The sequence below is a fragment of the Centroberyx affinis genome, unplaced genomic scaffold (assembly GCF_046629955.1).
Source record: "Centroberyx affinis isolate AG114_WGS23_722 - 3 ecotype Tasmania unplaced genomic scaffold, CSIRO-AGI_Caff_v1 ptg003015l_1, whole genome shotgun sequence".
NCBI classification, from domain to species: Eukaryota; Metazoa; Chordata; class Actinopteri; order Beryciformes; family Berycidae; genus Centroberyx; species Centroberyx affinis.
In genome coordinates, this window is record NW_027281113.1 from 294,541 (window position 1) to 311,716 (window position 17,176).

A 17,176-nucleotide genomic window follows, 5' to 3' on the forward strand; every position below is an offset into this window, starting at 1 on the left:
ATTATTCAAACATGCGTGCGTTTGTCCCAGATTTTGTGTGTGTGTGTGTGTGTGTGTGTGTGTGTGTGTGTCTGCGTGGGCAATGGGCATATGAATGTGCCAACTGGGTTTAATCAGTAGAAGCACAAATAGGAGACAGAAGAGGTGAAATAAAGGCAACTATGAAAGTTTGCTCTGTGGCTCTCACTCTGTCTCTCTGAAAAACTAATTAGCCCTTCAGTATGGGAGGTACACAACTTGATGATGACTTGTGATGAACCCCATGGTGACAACAATGTACCCTCCTAACACCCAGCACCCCAGCATTTAGCCTAGGTGACAGCTACTTTAAATGCTTTGGCTGTTTCTGGCAAAGATATTCCTACTGGGCAGCACAGACTTTGGTTGTCTTTGAGGCTGTATGTTGTTGATACTCAGCTTTTGCTATGCAGGTCTGCAAAGTCTGGAAATGTATGGAAAATGGAAAGTCTTTTAAAAATGTGGGAGTTGTTTAAATGGTCTGAAATAGTACATGGATGAAAGTGATTCACCATTTATCATATTTATCATATTCACCAACCAAAACCTTCAAATCTAATCAAGAAATTAAGGCCCAGAATTTAAAAATGTTATCTTTATCTATTATCTTATTTCTGTGTGTGTGTGTGTGTGTGTGTGTGTGTGTGTGTAGCTGGAGCAGCTGGAGAGTGAGTTGACATCAGACAGAGAGTCTCTCCGCAGTGCCGAGTCGCTCAGCACTGACCTGATGAAGGAGAAGGCCTTACTGGAGAAGACTCTGGAAACGCTCAGAGAGAACTCTGAGAGACAGGTATACACATACACACACACACACACACACACACACACATACACACACACACACACACACAACGCACACATGACAAATGTGAGCAATGTTTACATGCACACAAACCTAATGTGGGAGAATCATTCCAAAAAAAGAACAAATTGATGCTTAAAAGTATTTTGCTATCCTTATGCAATATTAATTAAGTAATTACCTCTATTAAGACCTTAGAGGATATACTCATTTGTATCTTTGACATACTGAACAGGGAACATCAGGTAACTTGTACCAGAATGAACATAAAAGGTTTTGGGATGAAAGCCTGATTGACAGTAATTTCTTATAAGCGTATTACAGTTTTCCTGTATGCCACATTAATAAATGAATTCACCCGCTGTCCTGTAGATGACGTCAGTAATTTCCCTCCCTTCAAAACTGTAGTTGTATTGCTCACATTGTGGTTTATGTTGTTCCCATGAAACTTTCCTACAACCGCTGAGTATATTAAACATTAACAACACGTAGAACAAACATGTTGAGCGTATGTATGACTGTCCTGGCTCATGAAAATTCTGATTGATGGTGTTACTTATATAATGGCATGGTATGGTTTATGCATGTCCAAACAGCTGTCCAAGCCGGTTAACATGGCTCTGTTCCATATGTCTTAATCACAGTTTGAATATTCAGGTAATGTCCTTATTCAGTAGAGCATAATTAGATTAACAGGTTAATGGAGTCATGTCTTAATCTGAGAATTACCATAATAACATTATTAGTGCTGGTATTGACATGCATGTAAACAGTCCATATACTGTACATTACAGGTTTGCATGCATATGGTCGAATACACCAAAACTCTCTCACACATGCGGCTTTGAGACCTTGCGTCACACATGCTGCTCTTCACAAAACCTTTATTGATTCTCTTTCCAAGAAGCTCCAACAAAATAATTTGACTAAGCTATTTGATTTGGCAAAATCTAGATTGAGTTTTCTTTAGCAGAGAGCAGTCTTTGTGCAAGTGAACTGCCTTTGGCACAGAAAACTCTTTAGTGGAGTTAGAACTATGTTTTATTGAGTAGACAGATTTCTGCTGCTCCGTGCCCCAGATGCAGTGGCTTGCCTGCGTCTGGAGGGACTTTATAGCTGTTAGACCAAGATCTGATGGCTTTGATCAGGTTAAACATCTGATTTGTAAAATTCTGCCTTGATGAGCTACGGAGGCGTTCAGAACGCACCGCTCACAGACGTTTTACACAGCAGGCAGCAGGCACAGATTACTGTGGGCAATTCTATCCAGATGCTTCATCTATGTAAACATTATGAAAAGTAACTTGTGCAGGATGTTTTCAAAATACATAATTTTGAAATTAATTGCAATGTTTTATAGTCCCTCCCTGTAAGATGCTTTGTATTTATACATTTCATTAGTTCTCCCTGGTGTTTTTGAGTTCTTGTGAGTCAACTAGAGTTCTTTCTAACTGGACCAAATGAAAATTTGAAGAAGAACCTTGTAATAGCGACAGTCACATTCCTCCTCTGAGCATCAGCTCACACCACAACTGATTTCACCACAACAGACTGAGAGAATCCTTTGAATAGCATCTTTTATTCAGAAAAATGTTCTCTGCTATCTTAATGTTTTTAACATTTTAACAGTAACACTGGTCTAGAAAAAACAGTTGGAAAATAACCTGGCTGACTAACACACACATTCATGGAAACTTTGATCAATTTGTAATTTCCTTGTAAAATAAACCTAATAAAGTACTGTGTAGCCTCTTTTAGATGCAGTCAATCAATATGACTTTTCACCAAAGTCACCAAGACAAATTACTGTACTAATTCTGATCCATCAGTCAATTAAACCTCTGACTTCCCCTCCCCAGCTGAAAGGTCTGGAGCAGGAGAACAAGCACCTGAGTCAGACCGTGTCATCGCTGCGCCAGCGCTGCCAGGTGGGAGCAGAGGCCCGGGTCAAAGACGTGGAGAAGGAGAACCGCGTCCTTCACGAGTCCATCTGTGAAACCAGCGCCAAACTCAATAAGATGGAGTTTGAGAGGAAACAGCTACGTGAGTGACATGTTATGTTCCAGCTTTTCCTGTTTGTTTTTCCATGCACTAAGTATGACTCAGTTTTTCTCCATCCATCCTTTCTAATCACAAAGAAGAAGAGTAACCTTCAGTCATTGGCTTGCTTTTGTAAAAATCAATATCCTAACTTCCTTGTTTGCTAAATTCTTAAAGTGTGTCTCCACTGAACTCTCTGACAAGTTCTTGCATCAGTGGCTAATAAAGTAATCTGGCTGTTTATGCATGTGTGTGTTTGTTTTTGTGTGCAGGTAAGGAGCTGGAGGTGTTGAAGGAGAAAGGCGAGAGAGCAGATGAGTTGGAAATTCTGATGCAGAAGCTGGAAAGGGACAACGAGAGCCTGCAGAAGAGAGTGGCGAGTCTAGGCATCACCTGTGAAAAGGTCGACTGCATTTTGCTCTCTGTCTGTTCAGCTGTCTCTCTGCCTGCTTGTCCTGTTTCCCCAGATGGTCAAATGCTTACCAGACATTTACTAGACCTTAATACCCTTAGTTTAATATTAGCGGATTAGATGTATCATGGCATGGCAGTTATTATCCAACTCAATTAAGTTATGATGTAGCAATGGTTACGTGTGAAACAGACTCATCCTTTTAATGTGAAAAGTAGATGTTTTTTTCTTTAGCATTTTTTGTTATCACTGTCAAAAGTTAGACGTTGGAGGAATTGAATAGCTTGTAAAAAGAAAATATACAGTAGCTGCCTTAGTTGCCAACACTTCCACTTTGTCAGGTATCAGATCTATTTCATGATATTATTCCTTTAGATGTCGGCCTCAGGGAGAAAGAGCTGTGACATTCATTAGTTAGGACTTGCTGTATTTGATTTATTTGATGTACGACATGCCATGATCTCCTCTAGTCCTGCAACAGAAAAAAGATAACTCTTTGCTTTAGTAGTTGGGACTTTCTGTTTGATGTATCAGATCATTGGTATGTCCTTATCCCCTCTTGGTGTTATCCTTGGAGGAGGAGATCTGTACTGCAGACTGTCTGGGTTGGATGTAGCTGCATAAGTTGTAATCATACATTGGTAAAATCAGCATTTTCAAACAATATTTTTGAACCCGTGCCAGTGGCGAGTAATTAATGGGAAAATTTCAGGATGTCCTGACATGAGCTCATCAGGTCCTGTCAGCCTCTGGCATTAATGTGAAGCTTTACTCCTTATCCTCATCCACTACTTCCTGTGTATGTAGGTGTCTTCCTTGGAGAAGGAGAATACTGAGCTGGAGGCAGAGGGCCGTCGTCTGAAGAAGAGGGTGGACGCTCTGAAGAACATGGCCTTCCAGCTGGAGGCTCTGGAAAAGGAGAACTCCCAGCTGGAGCAGGAGAACCTGGAGCTGCGGCGCTCGACTGAGAACCTCCGGTTGGCGGGGGCCAAGGCCGCTCAGCTCGAAGCCGAGAACAGGGAGCTGGAGAGCGAGAAGAGCCAGATGAAACGCAGCCTGGAGCTGCTCAAGGCCTCCTCCAAGAAGACTGAGAGATTAGAGGTAAGACTTAAGGACTGCCAGTCATACAATGTGCACTACAGCTGGTACTTCTCTTGCTCTTCAGTTGCTGTACTACAGAATAAGAGGAGCCAGCTAAAATGCAACCTTGAGCTGTAAAGGGTTTTCTTTGAGAAGCTGGCAGTAGTGACAAGCTATGCTAATCATACTGTTATTATATTTACATTATAATAATGTAGAGATACGTTTTGGAAAAACATTACATTTTATTTGTGAAGTTGATTTTTCTCTTGATTACTGTCATAATGTTACAAAATGCTGGCCCCAAAACAAGCTAGACCTCACTGTTGGAGGAAAATATTGTTGGTTGCTGAGTGTTTTTGTTGACAGAGTTAAAATAATATAATCCTTGATTTTAAAATGAAAAACAAACTAATGCTTACAGTTAAATCAGTGAAAAGTAGCAGCGCGCACAGCTCCAAATCTTGAACACTGTATCAGGTGCACGGTTGTGGCAAGGATCAAAACAAACAGAACACCGGCACTCACAGAACAATAGTCTTCTTATTTATTATGGGCAAAAACGAACGCGTTTCAACTAGATGATTGCCGGTGTTCTGTTTGTACTATTTAATTCAGTCTGATACAAATGTGGTCATGGAAATTTTAAAAAAGGTCATGGAAAGGTTTTGGCATTTCATCAGTGAAAAGGGGTTATAGCTATTGGTAAACAGAACCAGCTCAGACATCTGCTGATGGATACTTCAACGAGAGAAAAATATTTGATGTGGTTACCACTACTGGTTGTAGTGTCTCAAACAACAGCAGCATTAAACAATGAACTGCATATATTACTGCCAAATTAATAATATTGAGTTATGACAATTCTGTGTGCAGGTCCTTACCAGGACCTGACTAGAGAGAATCAGTGTCTATAAACAAGGTCTTGCAAAACTGTAGGCATATTACACATTGCATATTGATAATTTCATATCAAGATTTTTACAGGTGAGTTACCAGGGCTTTGGCACAGAATAGCAACAGGGAGCTGCAGCAACTAGTTCATGAATGCTTTTAATATCCTGATCTGGCTATTCCTCTCCCAGGTGAGTTACCAGGGCCTAGATACAGAGAACCAGCGCTTGCAGAAGGCTTTGGAAAACAGCAGCAAGAAGATCCAGCAGTTGGAGGTGGAGGTCCAGGAGGTGGAGGCTGAGAATCAGACCCTCCAACGCAACTTGGAGGAGCTCAAGATCTCCAGTAAACGCCTGGAGCAGCTGGAGCAGGAGGTAGGCAAAAATACACAGTGTTTCCTGTACATTAATTCAGCTGTGACCCATCTGTTGAAATGGCACCCTGAAAAACACAAACCCATATTAGGGCCAATGTTATATAAGATAAATAAGAAATGTTTTTGAATGGCACCCAGCTCTGGAGCAGGCATAGAACAGGCAGAAAATCCTGTGGGATACATTGCTGTAGGTGGTATGACTGACATAGCTTCAGTTACTTTTCTGGGATGGACTGATTTTTTTGCCTGGCAGAATGGGGCCAATCGGATTGTCCCAAAAGTGCAACCCCCGCCCATCTTGTGTTTCAGGCAGACTAAAGAGAGTATGTGTGATATAACTGAAAGGATGACTCAGATCTGGTATAGAAAAACGTTTGATTCTGTTCTAACAGTGTCATCACACATCACTGTCATATCAATTATATGGACATTTTGTGATGCACACACATAAGATTCTTAGGAATTGAGTGTATATTTTGCTCTTTCCACAAGGATTTTACAGCTAGGTATCAGAGTTTCTGTAGGAGCTATTTGAAAGTTTGGCACTGGCGCTCTATTGGCACCAGGACAGGGCAGCCGCTCTTTTAGTTCATGCACAAAAAAATTGCAGCATGTTTTCCAGCAGACTTGGATTATCCCAGATTATTTATCAAAACTGATTTTCGGCCCGTTGAGTTAATCTGTCTCCACTTTTAGCCAAATGTGTATTTACAGGGCATTTACACCAAAAGTAATCCTATCAGATAATGTTTACTCATCCATCCGCTCTATCTCCATCGCTTCCCCAGAACAAGACACTGGAGCAGGAAAGCTCCCAGCTGGAGAAAGACAAGAAGCTCCTGGAGAAGGAGAACAAGCGGCTGAGGCAGCAGGCCGAGATCCGCGACTCCAAGCTGGATGACAGCAACCAGCGGATCTCCACCCTGGAGAAGGAGAACCGCAACATGGGCAAGGAGATGATCTTCTTCAGGGACTCCTGCACCAGGGTCAAAGACCTAGAGAAAGAGAACAAGGAGCTGGTCAAACAGGCCACCATCGATAAGAAGACTCTGATCACACTCCGGGAGGTAGGAGAAGCCAGACAGTGTCTGAAAACACAAGCACAAACTTAATGAAAGCCTTAAAGTTTCTCCAAGGTGTCCTGAGTCCTGAGACTGAACTTGACATGCTCCTAAATTTGACTATCATAATGCTTCCTTGGTGTTGAAAGTGTCAAGCAAATTTTAAAATGGTCAAATGGCACTTGAAGAATCAATTTATAAATAAACTAAAATTAAATAGTGTTTTTTAGCAGCAGAAATGTATAATTATGGGAATCTGAACTTTAGCAGATGGTTGACTGTGTGGCCTGAAACTATTTTTCATCAAGCAATAGTGAAAAAGTAAAAGTTTTCTTTAAATTACTACACAAATATGATTATCAATGGGAACTGATTACAAAGTTTACTGATAGTTTACGTATTATATGAGCAGTAATAATGACCAGAACAGCCTATTAGATCATCATGACTTTTCCATTAGAATCATAAAACCTGGTTATTGATTAATAAATGGAAGGTGGCAATGACCTGCAAAGTCACTCAACTGTGTGTGTGTGTGTGTGTTAATGTGTACAGGAGCTGGTGAGCGAGAAGCTGCGGACTCAGCAGATGAATAACGACCTGGAGAAACTGACCCATGAGTTGGAGAAGATTGGGCTCAACAAGGAGAGGCTCCTGCATGATGAACAAAGCTCTGATGACAGGTATCTCTCTCACAAACACACATCGAAACTAAACTACACACAAACCAAAATAATTACTCTTTTGTGATGGTTCTTAAAACTGTTTCAGCCTGGAACCCAAATATCTCATTTTGGGATCAGAATCGTTAAAAGTTAGCAGTACTTTTGTTATGTGGGACTCCAAAAGACTCTAAAAGTCTATTGCAGAATGATCCTGTGTGAGATTTCTCAGCCAACATTCTCCTCCATCTGCTGCATTCTTGCCAAGAAATCGTTTGGCCTTGATACATTGTGATGGAGGCTTTATCTGTTGTTGTATTGAGGATAACAAATCTGTGTTTACAGGCTGGACACACACACACACACACACACACACACACACACACACACACACACACACGCATACATACACACACACCACACAGCTAACTCTCCCTGTGTGCTCAGGTTCAAGCTACTGGAGTCCAAACTGGAGTCGACTCTGAAATCTTCTCTGGAGATTAAGGAGGAGAAGATCGCCGCCCTAGAGGCCAGACTGCAGGAGTCCTCTAACCTCAACCAGCAGCTCCGCCAGGAGCTCAAGACGGTCAGTGCCACACACATGCACAGGCAAACACATACACACACTGTCATGCATACACAGATGTTTACATACACATGTGCACAAACCTGTAGGCTAAAATATGTATATGTGGACTGGCACACACACACACACACACACACACACACACATACAAAGAAGCAATCACACAAAGAAGCAAACACACACACAGGCCATGGGGCCACAATAAAGACACAGCTCAGAAACACGTGCCACAGAAATCCACGTCCCACAAAACAAGATCTGCCAGCTCATCCACTAGAGAACACTGTGTACCAAAACCTTTCCCCTGCAGTCTAAAACACTAAAAACACCGAAAACACTGAGGGCTTCTCAAGGCCAATATATTATTTATTCATCCACTCTTCTATCGCCAGTTTATCTATTTATGAGGCGGCAGGAGTCTGGGAAAGAGTTGGAGTGGATGGGAGGATGACGGCTTCCCTTTAGGGAGGCGTTTTTGTTTTGAACATGCTGACGCAAATCCCATCCAAGGCTTAAGAGCTGAGTGGAAAGGTTGAGGCATTTGTGAATTAATTTGGCGTGAGCGTCAATTGTGAACCTCTGATAGATCCTTTCCACTATTATTTTACCATTACTCATTTCACACAGTATTCTGGATAGTGTTCTTACTCTACTATTTTCATTTAGTAGTATGTCTTCTCCATCTAATCAAACCTGGAAAACGGTATAACATCCTCAACCATCTTGGCATTTTCAGGATCCTGATGTTGGAGGAATAAATTTCATTATATTGAAACGGGCAAATTCTTCACATTGTAGTGTACAGTTTGGACATGAAGAATGTGCGTCCAGCATTTTGACTCCTGTCCCTGTCTCTCCAGGTGAAGAAGAACTACGAGGCGCTGCGTCAGAGGGAGGAAGAGGAGAGGATGGTGCAGAGCTCGCCCCCTAGAGGAGGGGAGGACCCACAGTCCGTCAGTAAATGGGAGCAGGAGAGCCACGAGGCCACCAGGGAGCTGCTGAAGGTCAAAGACAGACTCATCGAGGTGGAGAGGAATGTAAGTTAACATCTAACTAACCTAAAAAAAGTGTCATAGATTAGTAACATAGATTTTCCTGTGTGAATGAGGTACACACACATATGACTTTCGTACATTTTTGTATACGTTTGCTTGTTTTTAGAATCTATGTCCTGTATCCTATTTATGTGTGTGTATTTTTCCCAGAATGCCACGCTGCAGGCTGAGAAGGCGGCCTTGAGGAGCCAGCTCAAACAACTGGAGACCCAAAGCAGCAACCTGCAGGCTCAGATAGTGGCCCTGCACAGACAGACTGCCTCCCTGCAGGAGAACAACACTACACTACAGACACAGAATGCCAAGCTACAGGTAAACCAGCAAACACCCTAAACCAGATAGTTGCTTCACAACAGCTGAATGCTCTCCTACAGAGAAGCAATACTTTACAGATACAGATCGCCAAGCTACCACTATACTAGTGTACAAGCTAACCCTACATACTTAAGCACTTTGTAAGTAAATTTTTTCCTTTGTTTTGAAAGGTGCTATATAAATAAAGTTCTACACAGTTCTATTGTACTACACTGTATATAACAGGGGTACTCAAATACAAATCTTAAAGGTCCACAAAGAAAATTTTCAATTAGACAAAGGTCCGTTTATTAAGGTCAGTCAAGCTTTTAACGAATTATAATTAAATTATTAAATTAATAATATAAAATTAAATATAAAATATATATAATATAAAATTAAATTATATAAAATATATAAAATAAAATTAAATAAAATATAAAATTACATGTTAAATTAAATTAAAGCTACAAATCACCATTTCCCCATTATCCCCATCCCCCAAACCCGGTTCACACACCCAGCCACCAAAGGTGAATCAAACCATCCTAAGAATCAAAGTCCAAATAAGTCCAGAACTATTGTACATTGTACAATAGTAATAATACTGTTGCTTAATGAGAGAAGTGGCACCTTTGGTCTGCTGCCAAGACTTTGAACTTTGGCACAAAAGGTGTGATGGCCAGGCAGAGACACTGATGCAAGTGTTCATTGGTGAGTCGGCTGCGGTACTCGTTCTTCACCGTGTTCATTGTTGAGAATGCAGACTCACTGCAGGCTGGCCACCTTTGAACACGCCATTTTAGATTGATTCACGTTCCAAATCTAGGCTAGTAGCTAACAGCTGACGAAACGAGCTGCGCTGTCAAGTCTTTGTTCTCTTCTCTTGTAAAAATAAAGTTTGAAAAAAAAAGTGCGGCTCTACAGTATGACGTCGCGTCCGCGACCCACCGCTGTCATGGAGATGACGGGACGCTGAATGTGATTGGACCAAACCAAAGCAGAGTAGACGTCCTCACACAGACAGTGGAGCAGTCAGAGCGCTGCTTGCAGTGGAGAAAGCGGAGAATTTTGACTCGTTGCGTTGCGGCGAAGTCTCGCAGATAATACAAATAATACATATGAAAAGTATAATTTGCTCAGAGTCCGGAGACAGTTGTGGTTCGGTCCGGATCCGGACCGGAGTCCGGACTTTGAGGATGACTGGTATATAATATATAGCCTACAACACTGCATTACAAACACAGAATGCAGAGCTACTGATATACTAGCACCTCTCTCTACCTCCCTCTGTTTGTAGAGAGTTGCCTTCCCTTGGTGGATGGATTTAGACTAGCAGTCCCTGTTTGGAAGCCATTCAAACCCTGCTTACATCAAGGCCACAGGATTTACACAGGACCACTGCTGCTAGTTGGTGTGTGTGTGTAGATAGGTGTGTTCTGTGTGTGTAGGTAAAGAGGGATTTGATAGTGGCAATACCACTGTGACCACAGAGGAAACATGAAAAGAAACGGCTTCCTGCCAGTGTTTTGTGGATGGAGTTTACAACTAAGGGAGAATAAACAGACTGGATACACAGTGCCCCCTAAAGACCAAAAATAGCATCAACTTACTTACCCATCCTTTGATGTTTGATTTGAGGAGTTCAGTACTGTTACTCCTAGCAGATCATGATGGTAAAATATGGATCAAATTAAATAAGGATGTTAAAAATTGATGACTCACTCTGCATGTTAAACTGCTCTCAAATCCCTCATGTCCCCTCCTTTAATTTCCCTCCTCTCCTCTTATCTCCTCATCTCCTCTCTCCTTTCTTCTCCTCTCATCTCTTCATGTCCTCTCTCCTTTCTTCTTCTCTCATCTCTGTTTCCCCTTTCCTCTTCCTCCTCTCTCCCCTTTCCATGCATCAACACGCTCTGTGTCCTCCTCCTCCGTCCTTTCCTCTCCTCTCCCCTAGGTGGAGAACTCCACCCTGAGCTCGCAGGGTGCTGCCCTCATGGCCCAGAACGCCCAGCTGCAGACCCAGCAGAGCAGTGTGGAGGGCGAGCGGGAGGGAGCGCTGAGGGAGAAAGAGGAGCTGAGGTCCACCTACGAGCTGCTCCTGCGTGACCACGAGAAGCTGGCGGCGCTCCACGAGAGGCAGGCCTCCGAGTATGAGGGCCTGATCGGGAAGCACGGCGGCCTGAAGAGCTCCCACAAGAGCCTGGAGCAGCAGCACAGGGACCTGGAGGACAGGTGAGAAGGGGGTGTAGGAGCACCATGGGATGGGGACATCCTGGGGCTCAAGTCACATACCAGTTTAAATCTCATTCATGACTTTTGTTGCACATTCTCTTTTTGTCATGTTTTGTGCAACTTTCCACTGTATACTGTCTGCTGAACCAAAAAGGCTATCTACGCAAAATGCTAAAGAATCATAAAATGAAGCATGCTGAGTAACACACACAGGCACACCTGGGTGGACATGCCATAGTGTCACATTCATTAGCCCCTAAACCTTTTTTTATGCTAGTGGGCATTTTTTTTTTTTTTTTTTTTTACAATTTATTTATTGACTTTTCTCAGACAGAGAGCAGTTTACAGGAGAAAACACAGAATTGAAGTATTGAGGTGTCAAGGATATAAAAAAACAAATAAGATCAAGTAATAATCCCCCAAGACCAGTCCCCCCCACCCCTACCTCCAGACAAGGGCCATAGTAAACCAATGGTGTCAGAAAGGAAAAAAAAAATGCCCACCTGAAACTTTGTGTTTATCTTGCCAATGTACCTCTTTTTTTAATGACAGTTGGGAGTCCACTTACCTTTAATATTATATGTTTATTCAGACAGTTGGAAAGCAGAGATAGGTAGGGGAGTAGAGGAGTCACAGGAGAGAAAGTTCTGGGAGTACATTTGTGGCTCCAGAGATAGTGGACTTAACCACTTGACAAAGTAATGAGACTTATCTAAGCCTTAATATAATTCTAACCATAACCCTTTATCTTAAAACAAGACTTTGCTTACTGAAACTTTCTGTATTTTCTATTCTTGCGGATGTATTTTGACCCCACAAGATATGTGCACACATTGACACCCATACTGTACACACATGCATGATTTCTCTCCTTTCCTGTTGGACTTCTGTGTTCCTATTGGAGCTTGGAATCCACTGCTGAAAACCGCTTGCAACATATGTTTGTGTGTTTGCTCTTGTGCAGGTACAAGCAGCTGCTGCAGAGGAAGGGGGAGCTGGAGGAGCTGGAGCGAACTCTGAAGGAGCAGCAGGAGAAGATGGTGTTGGAGAACCAAAGCCACCAAGCCACAGCAGACCAGTGCAAACTACTCAAAGAGGAGAATGACAGGTCAGTCCAAACTGGAGATTATACATTTTAACTTTGAGACTGTACCAACCTTAGAATAATGGTTTTGATTTTAAACTGATAACCATGGTCAGTCAGATGCAGCAAGGGTTGCAGGTTGACAAAGTCATTGTATGCTTGTATGTTTTCAGACTGGTGTGCATGTGTGTATATGTCAGTCTGTCTCTTCACATATTTGTCGATTTATTGATGAGTCTCTCTCTGCTCCGTCTTCCAGACTGAACAGCACATATCGTCAGCTGGTGAAGGACAACGATGCTCTCCAGCTGGACCACAAGACCGCCAAGAGCCAGCTGAACAGTGCCAAGCTGGAGCAGACCAGACTGGAGGCCGAGTTCTCCAAACTGAAGGAGCAGTACCAGCAGCTGGACATCACCTCCACCAAGCTCACCAACCAGTGCGAGGTGAGGAGACGCGCACTTGTTTGGCTCATTGTCTCTTTTGCTCTTCTCTTCTCTTCTCTTCTCTTCTCTTCTCTTCTCTTCTCTTCTCTTCTCTTCTCTTCTCTTCTCTTCTCTTCTCTTCTCTTCTCTCATTCTTACTTCTCTATTCTCTTCCCTCTACCTTTTTTTGTCTACTGTCTGACCTCCTCTCCTTTTTGTAGCTGTTATTCTCATTCAGGCTGCTCATGTACTTGGAGTGTCCTATGTATTCAATATTTGTACTTAATATTTGTAAAGTTGTATTTTGGGTGTCCCATCTTTGTGTGTGTGTGTGTGTGTGTGTGTGTCAGTTCTTGAGCCAGCTGTCTTTTGGATGCTTTACCTCTTTGATGTATCATGTTTGTGTGTGTGAGCATGTGTATGTGTGAGTCGGGACCTGTTGTTGAGGCAGCTGTCTTCCATCTCTTTAATATATATCTGCGTGTGTTTGTGTGTGTGTTCCAGTTGTTGAGCCAGCTGAAAGGGAACCTGGAGGAGGAGAATCGTCACCTGTTGGACCAGATCCAGACCCTGATGCTACAGAACCGCACCCTGCTGGAGCAGACCATGGAGAGCAAGGACCTGTTCCACGTAGAGCAGAGACAATACATGTAACTACACCACTTTATGTGATCCTCTTTACATCTGGCATTAACATGTGTCTCATGTTTGGTTTGTTTCTACATATTATTTAGCTGGATTACATTTACACTGGACATTAAAATGTGTGAAATCTGATTTCTCTTTCCCTCATAATTACCACACACATCACTTCATCTTGTAATACTGTATGTGCATTCCTTAGAACGGGCCGTAAACACCTTCTCTTGCTAGTTCCCCATCTACAAGCAATGGTAATGCATTTTTGACAAATCTGTTGCTCTCCAAGCTTATTTCCAGTTAATTACATTTAAACTATGTGTGGACTGGAATCACATTGTATTTACGGCTGTTTGGGTGATATGATCTTCGATGCATTTTGGGTGTATTTACATCTGGATTGTATGCGTTTTCACTCTTACATAGACTTGACTCTCTTACTGAATCTCCTCTCCTCTCTCCATCCTTCAGAGACAAACTGAATGAGCTGAGGAGACAGAAGGAGAAGCTGGAGGAGAAGATCATGGACCAGTACAAGTTCTACGACCCCTCACCTCCACGCAGGTAAAAAGAGACTTCATCTAGTTTCATTCTGTGGACACAGGAACACCAGTACAACATCATTCTATCTGGTTAAAACACACCAAAGCAGCAGGGAATGTGTCCAAATATGGAGTTATTTTGTTGGAAGCGTCTGGGTTCACATCTCAGTGTAAAATGACTCAGACATGAATCCATGAACTACTCAAAAACAAGTCAGTATAACATAGAAAACATGGGTCTGTGGTGTTTAAAAATGTTAAAAATAGTGTTTGCTTGTTGACTAGAGTCTGACTGAGGCTGGGGAATGGCAGAAAACACTCAGACTGTAGCCTCAAGAGGGGATGTATCAAATATTGATGGTCTGCAGAGCTTTTAACCATCTGAAGTTTATATGGCAACATTTTGATTTAGAGCATCATTGACGGGAACGTGTGGTTCAGAGGTTGGAATAAAGCCAGGAAGTCCACATATGAAACAAATCAGAGTTACAAAGCCATTGTTTAAGAAATAACAAATTTTAAGCTTATAAAAACTCATGGTCTATAAATATTTTAACAATTAATAATTAGACAATTTATGTGGGATTGCATTCACTTTTTTTGCATTCACTTTTCACAAGTTTTCTTTTGATTTCTTGTTTCTCTCTCTCTCTCTCTCTCTCTCTCTCTCTCTCTCTCTCTCTCTCTCTCTCTCTCTCTCTCTCTCTCTCTCTCTCTCTCTCCCTCCCCCTCCCTCCCTCACTCCCCCCCCCCTCCTCCTCCCTCCGTAGGCGCGGGAACTGGATCACGCTGAAGATGAGGAAGCTGATCAAGCCCAAGAGCCGGGAGCGGATGCGTTCTCTGACCCTGACTCCGTCTCGCTCGGAGTCCAGCGACGGTTTCCTGGCCTTCCCCCCGGACAGCCAGGACAGCTCCTCCATAGGCTCCGGCTCCAACTCGCTGGACGACACGCTCACACACAAGAGGAGCAGCAGTGAGTGCATAAGCGTGTTAGATACACATAGAACAACATACACACACATACACACACACACACACACACACACACACACGCACATGCATGCATGCACACACACAGATGCAAGATTCAAGATCGACTTCATTGCCATTTCAACCGTGGCTGCTAGAGGCTCAGGATAAAATCTGAGACAAAAACAAAAACAAATCTACTTCCCATTACAAAGACTTGCATCATTCCACAATCAATCGAAAAAATATATAATCAATCAAGCAAAGGAAAAGCACCAGTGACAGACACATGCATACACTAATTCATACACACGCGGACACAAACATAGAAGAGAAGCAGGAGCCAAAACCAAGACAAACAGTAGTATAATCCTATTGAGGCTTAATACACTTGGACAGACACATGATCACACACTCCCCTTACATGACACACACACACACACACACACACACAACACACTGCTGCTTGGTGTGTGTGGGTTTGTACAATTGTGTACTGGCTGCGTGGTTGAATGGGTCTTTCCTCCCCTAACTGCTCCTCTGCTTCTTTATCTCTCTCTCTCTCTGCGGAAAGGGAGGAGAGGGCAGCAGGCCCATGCCCAAGGGCAGGGGTCCACCAATGGTATGCTGCGGACTGGGAGGGTGGGCGGGCTTGTGACCCGACTGTCCTGTCACTCGGGCATGTTTTCGTGAGTCCATTGTCTGTGTTCATCAGCTGTCCTAGGAGGTTACGGTCGAGCTGCGCGGCGCCCCAAGGTTGACTCTCGACTCCCTGGACCTGGCCCAAAAAAAAAGTGGTTTGATGCATTTCCTATGTTTGAAACAACATGGGGAGCGCTTGATTTCTCTTACCTTATGTAAGTGATGACCAGAGAGTTGGTAAAACATCTAAAATGAGTAGTGTCCAGCCTTAGAGACCTAGAGACTCAATCTGTTCTCAAAAGTAAGTTTGATAGCAAGTTATTCAGTGGTTCAGATAGGCGAGTGACATTATATACATTAAGGACAGGGAATGGATGATTTATAGTGAATCATCTCACTCCTTTGACACCATGTTGACTCACATTTCTCCACCGCATTTGTATATGCCAGTCTCTTCCCATCTCTTTGGTGATGGTACATTTTGAGAGAGTACAAGTTGAATCAAGCGTGCCTCAAGTTGTTCAATTATTGGAAAACATCTTCAGGTTATATTTGGTCCCAGGTCGGTTTTACTGTTCACCTCCTCCTCCTCCAGCAGGACCAGAACAGAGCTCATTAGCTTTCTGTCACAGTCATGTCAACCTGCTGATCTGTGCAGCTCCACTGTAAATAACAAGGATAACCGCCCTCTAACGTAGCATCATACCTATTAAAAGGTGCAATGCATTGTGGTTCACCTTGCTGTGCCCAGTCAATGCATGACATTTCAAAATCATGGTTGTCTGGATTTGGTTATGCAGGAAGATAAAGAATGAAAGAATACAGGTTTAGCATTTTTATTCAGTTTTAATTATACTTGAGCTCGTAGGCTCAAGTTTTAAAATAAACAAGTAACATTTTTTAGAGTAAGGTATTGAGTAAAATCAGGAAGCTATGCATGGAATAAATATAGAAAAAAAAGCAGTGACTGTTTCCATTCATAATTATCTTCAATAAGTCTACCATCTGTAGAGTGTAGTATACTGGCTACGTTCTACCAGGACCACAGGAATGACGCCGACTCGCCCGCCTGTGGGAAAAAGACGATTATACTAAATTCATAAAATAGGCTTGTCAGCTAAAGAGCATTTTGACCTGCAGCCAGATTCAGACTCTTAAGTCAAATCAAAATGAGCTTTATGGGTATTGATGGAAGAGGAACAAATGTTGCTTAAGCACACATTAACAAATAAATAAATAGATAAAATGATGCATCACAACATATCTCAAAGTGCTACAAGAGAAAGACAATTAAAAGCGCCTATAACCACGCAATAATATATATGTTAAAATAAATTAATACATTAATTACATACTACAT

The 17,176-nt window shown here is 42.4% G+C and overlaps 1 protein-coding gene across 1 annotated transcript in view; it reads left to right on the forward strand.

Moving 5' to 3' along the window:
- The window catches only part of ccdc88ab (coiled-coil domain containing 88Ab), an 81,038-nt gene that overhangs the window by 55,119 nt on the left and 8,743 nt on the right, over positions 1–17,176 (forward strand). Inside the window, exons 14-30 of the mRNA XM_071537304.1 lie at positions 671–808; positions 2,680–2,863; positions 3,133–3,263; positions 4,080–4,373; positions 5,438–5,620; positions 6,411–6,689; positions 7,239–7,366; positions 7,793–7,931; positions 8,792–8,968; positions 9,137–9,298; positions 11,238–11,515; positions 12,480–12,623; positions 12,859–13,045; positions 13,529–13,674; positions 14,135–14,227; positions 14,976–15,178; positions 15,749–15,796. Of these exons, the coding sequence (XP_071393405.1) occupies positions 671–808; positions 2,680–2,863; positions 3,133–3,263; positions 4,080–4,373; positions 5,438–5,620; positions 6,411–6,689; positions 7,239–7,366; positions 7,793–7,931; positions 8,792–8,968; positions 9,137–9,298; positions 11,238–11,515; positions 12,480–12,623; positions 12,859–13,045; positions 13,529–13,674; positions 14,135–14,227; positions 14,976–15,178; positions 15,749–15,796 (2,914 nt within the window). The remainder of the gene's footprint in view (positions 1–670; positions 809–2,679; positions 2,864–3,132; positions 3,264–4,079; positions 4,374–5,437; positions 5,621–6,410; positions 6,690–7,238; positions 7,367–7,792; positions 7,932–8,791; positions 8,969–9,136; positions 9,299–11,237; positions 11,516–12,479; positions 12,624–12,858; positions 13,046–13,528; positions 13,675–14,134; positions 14,228–14,975; positions 15,179–15,748; positions 15,797–17,176) is intronic.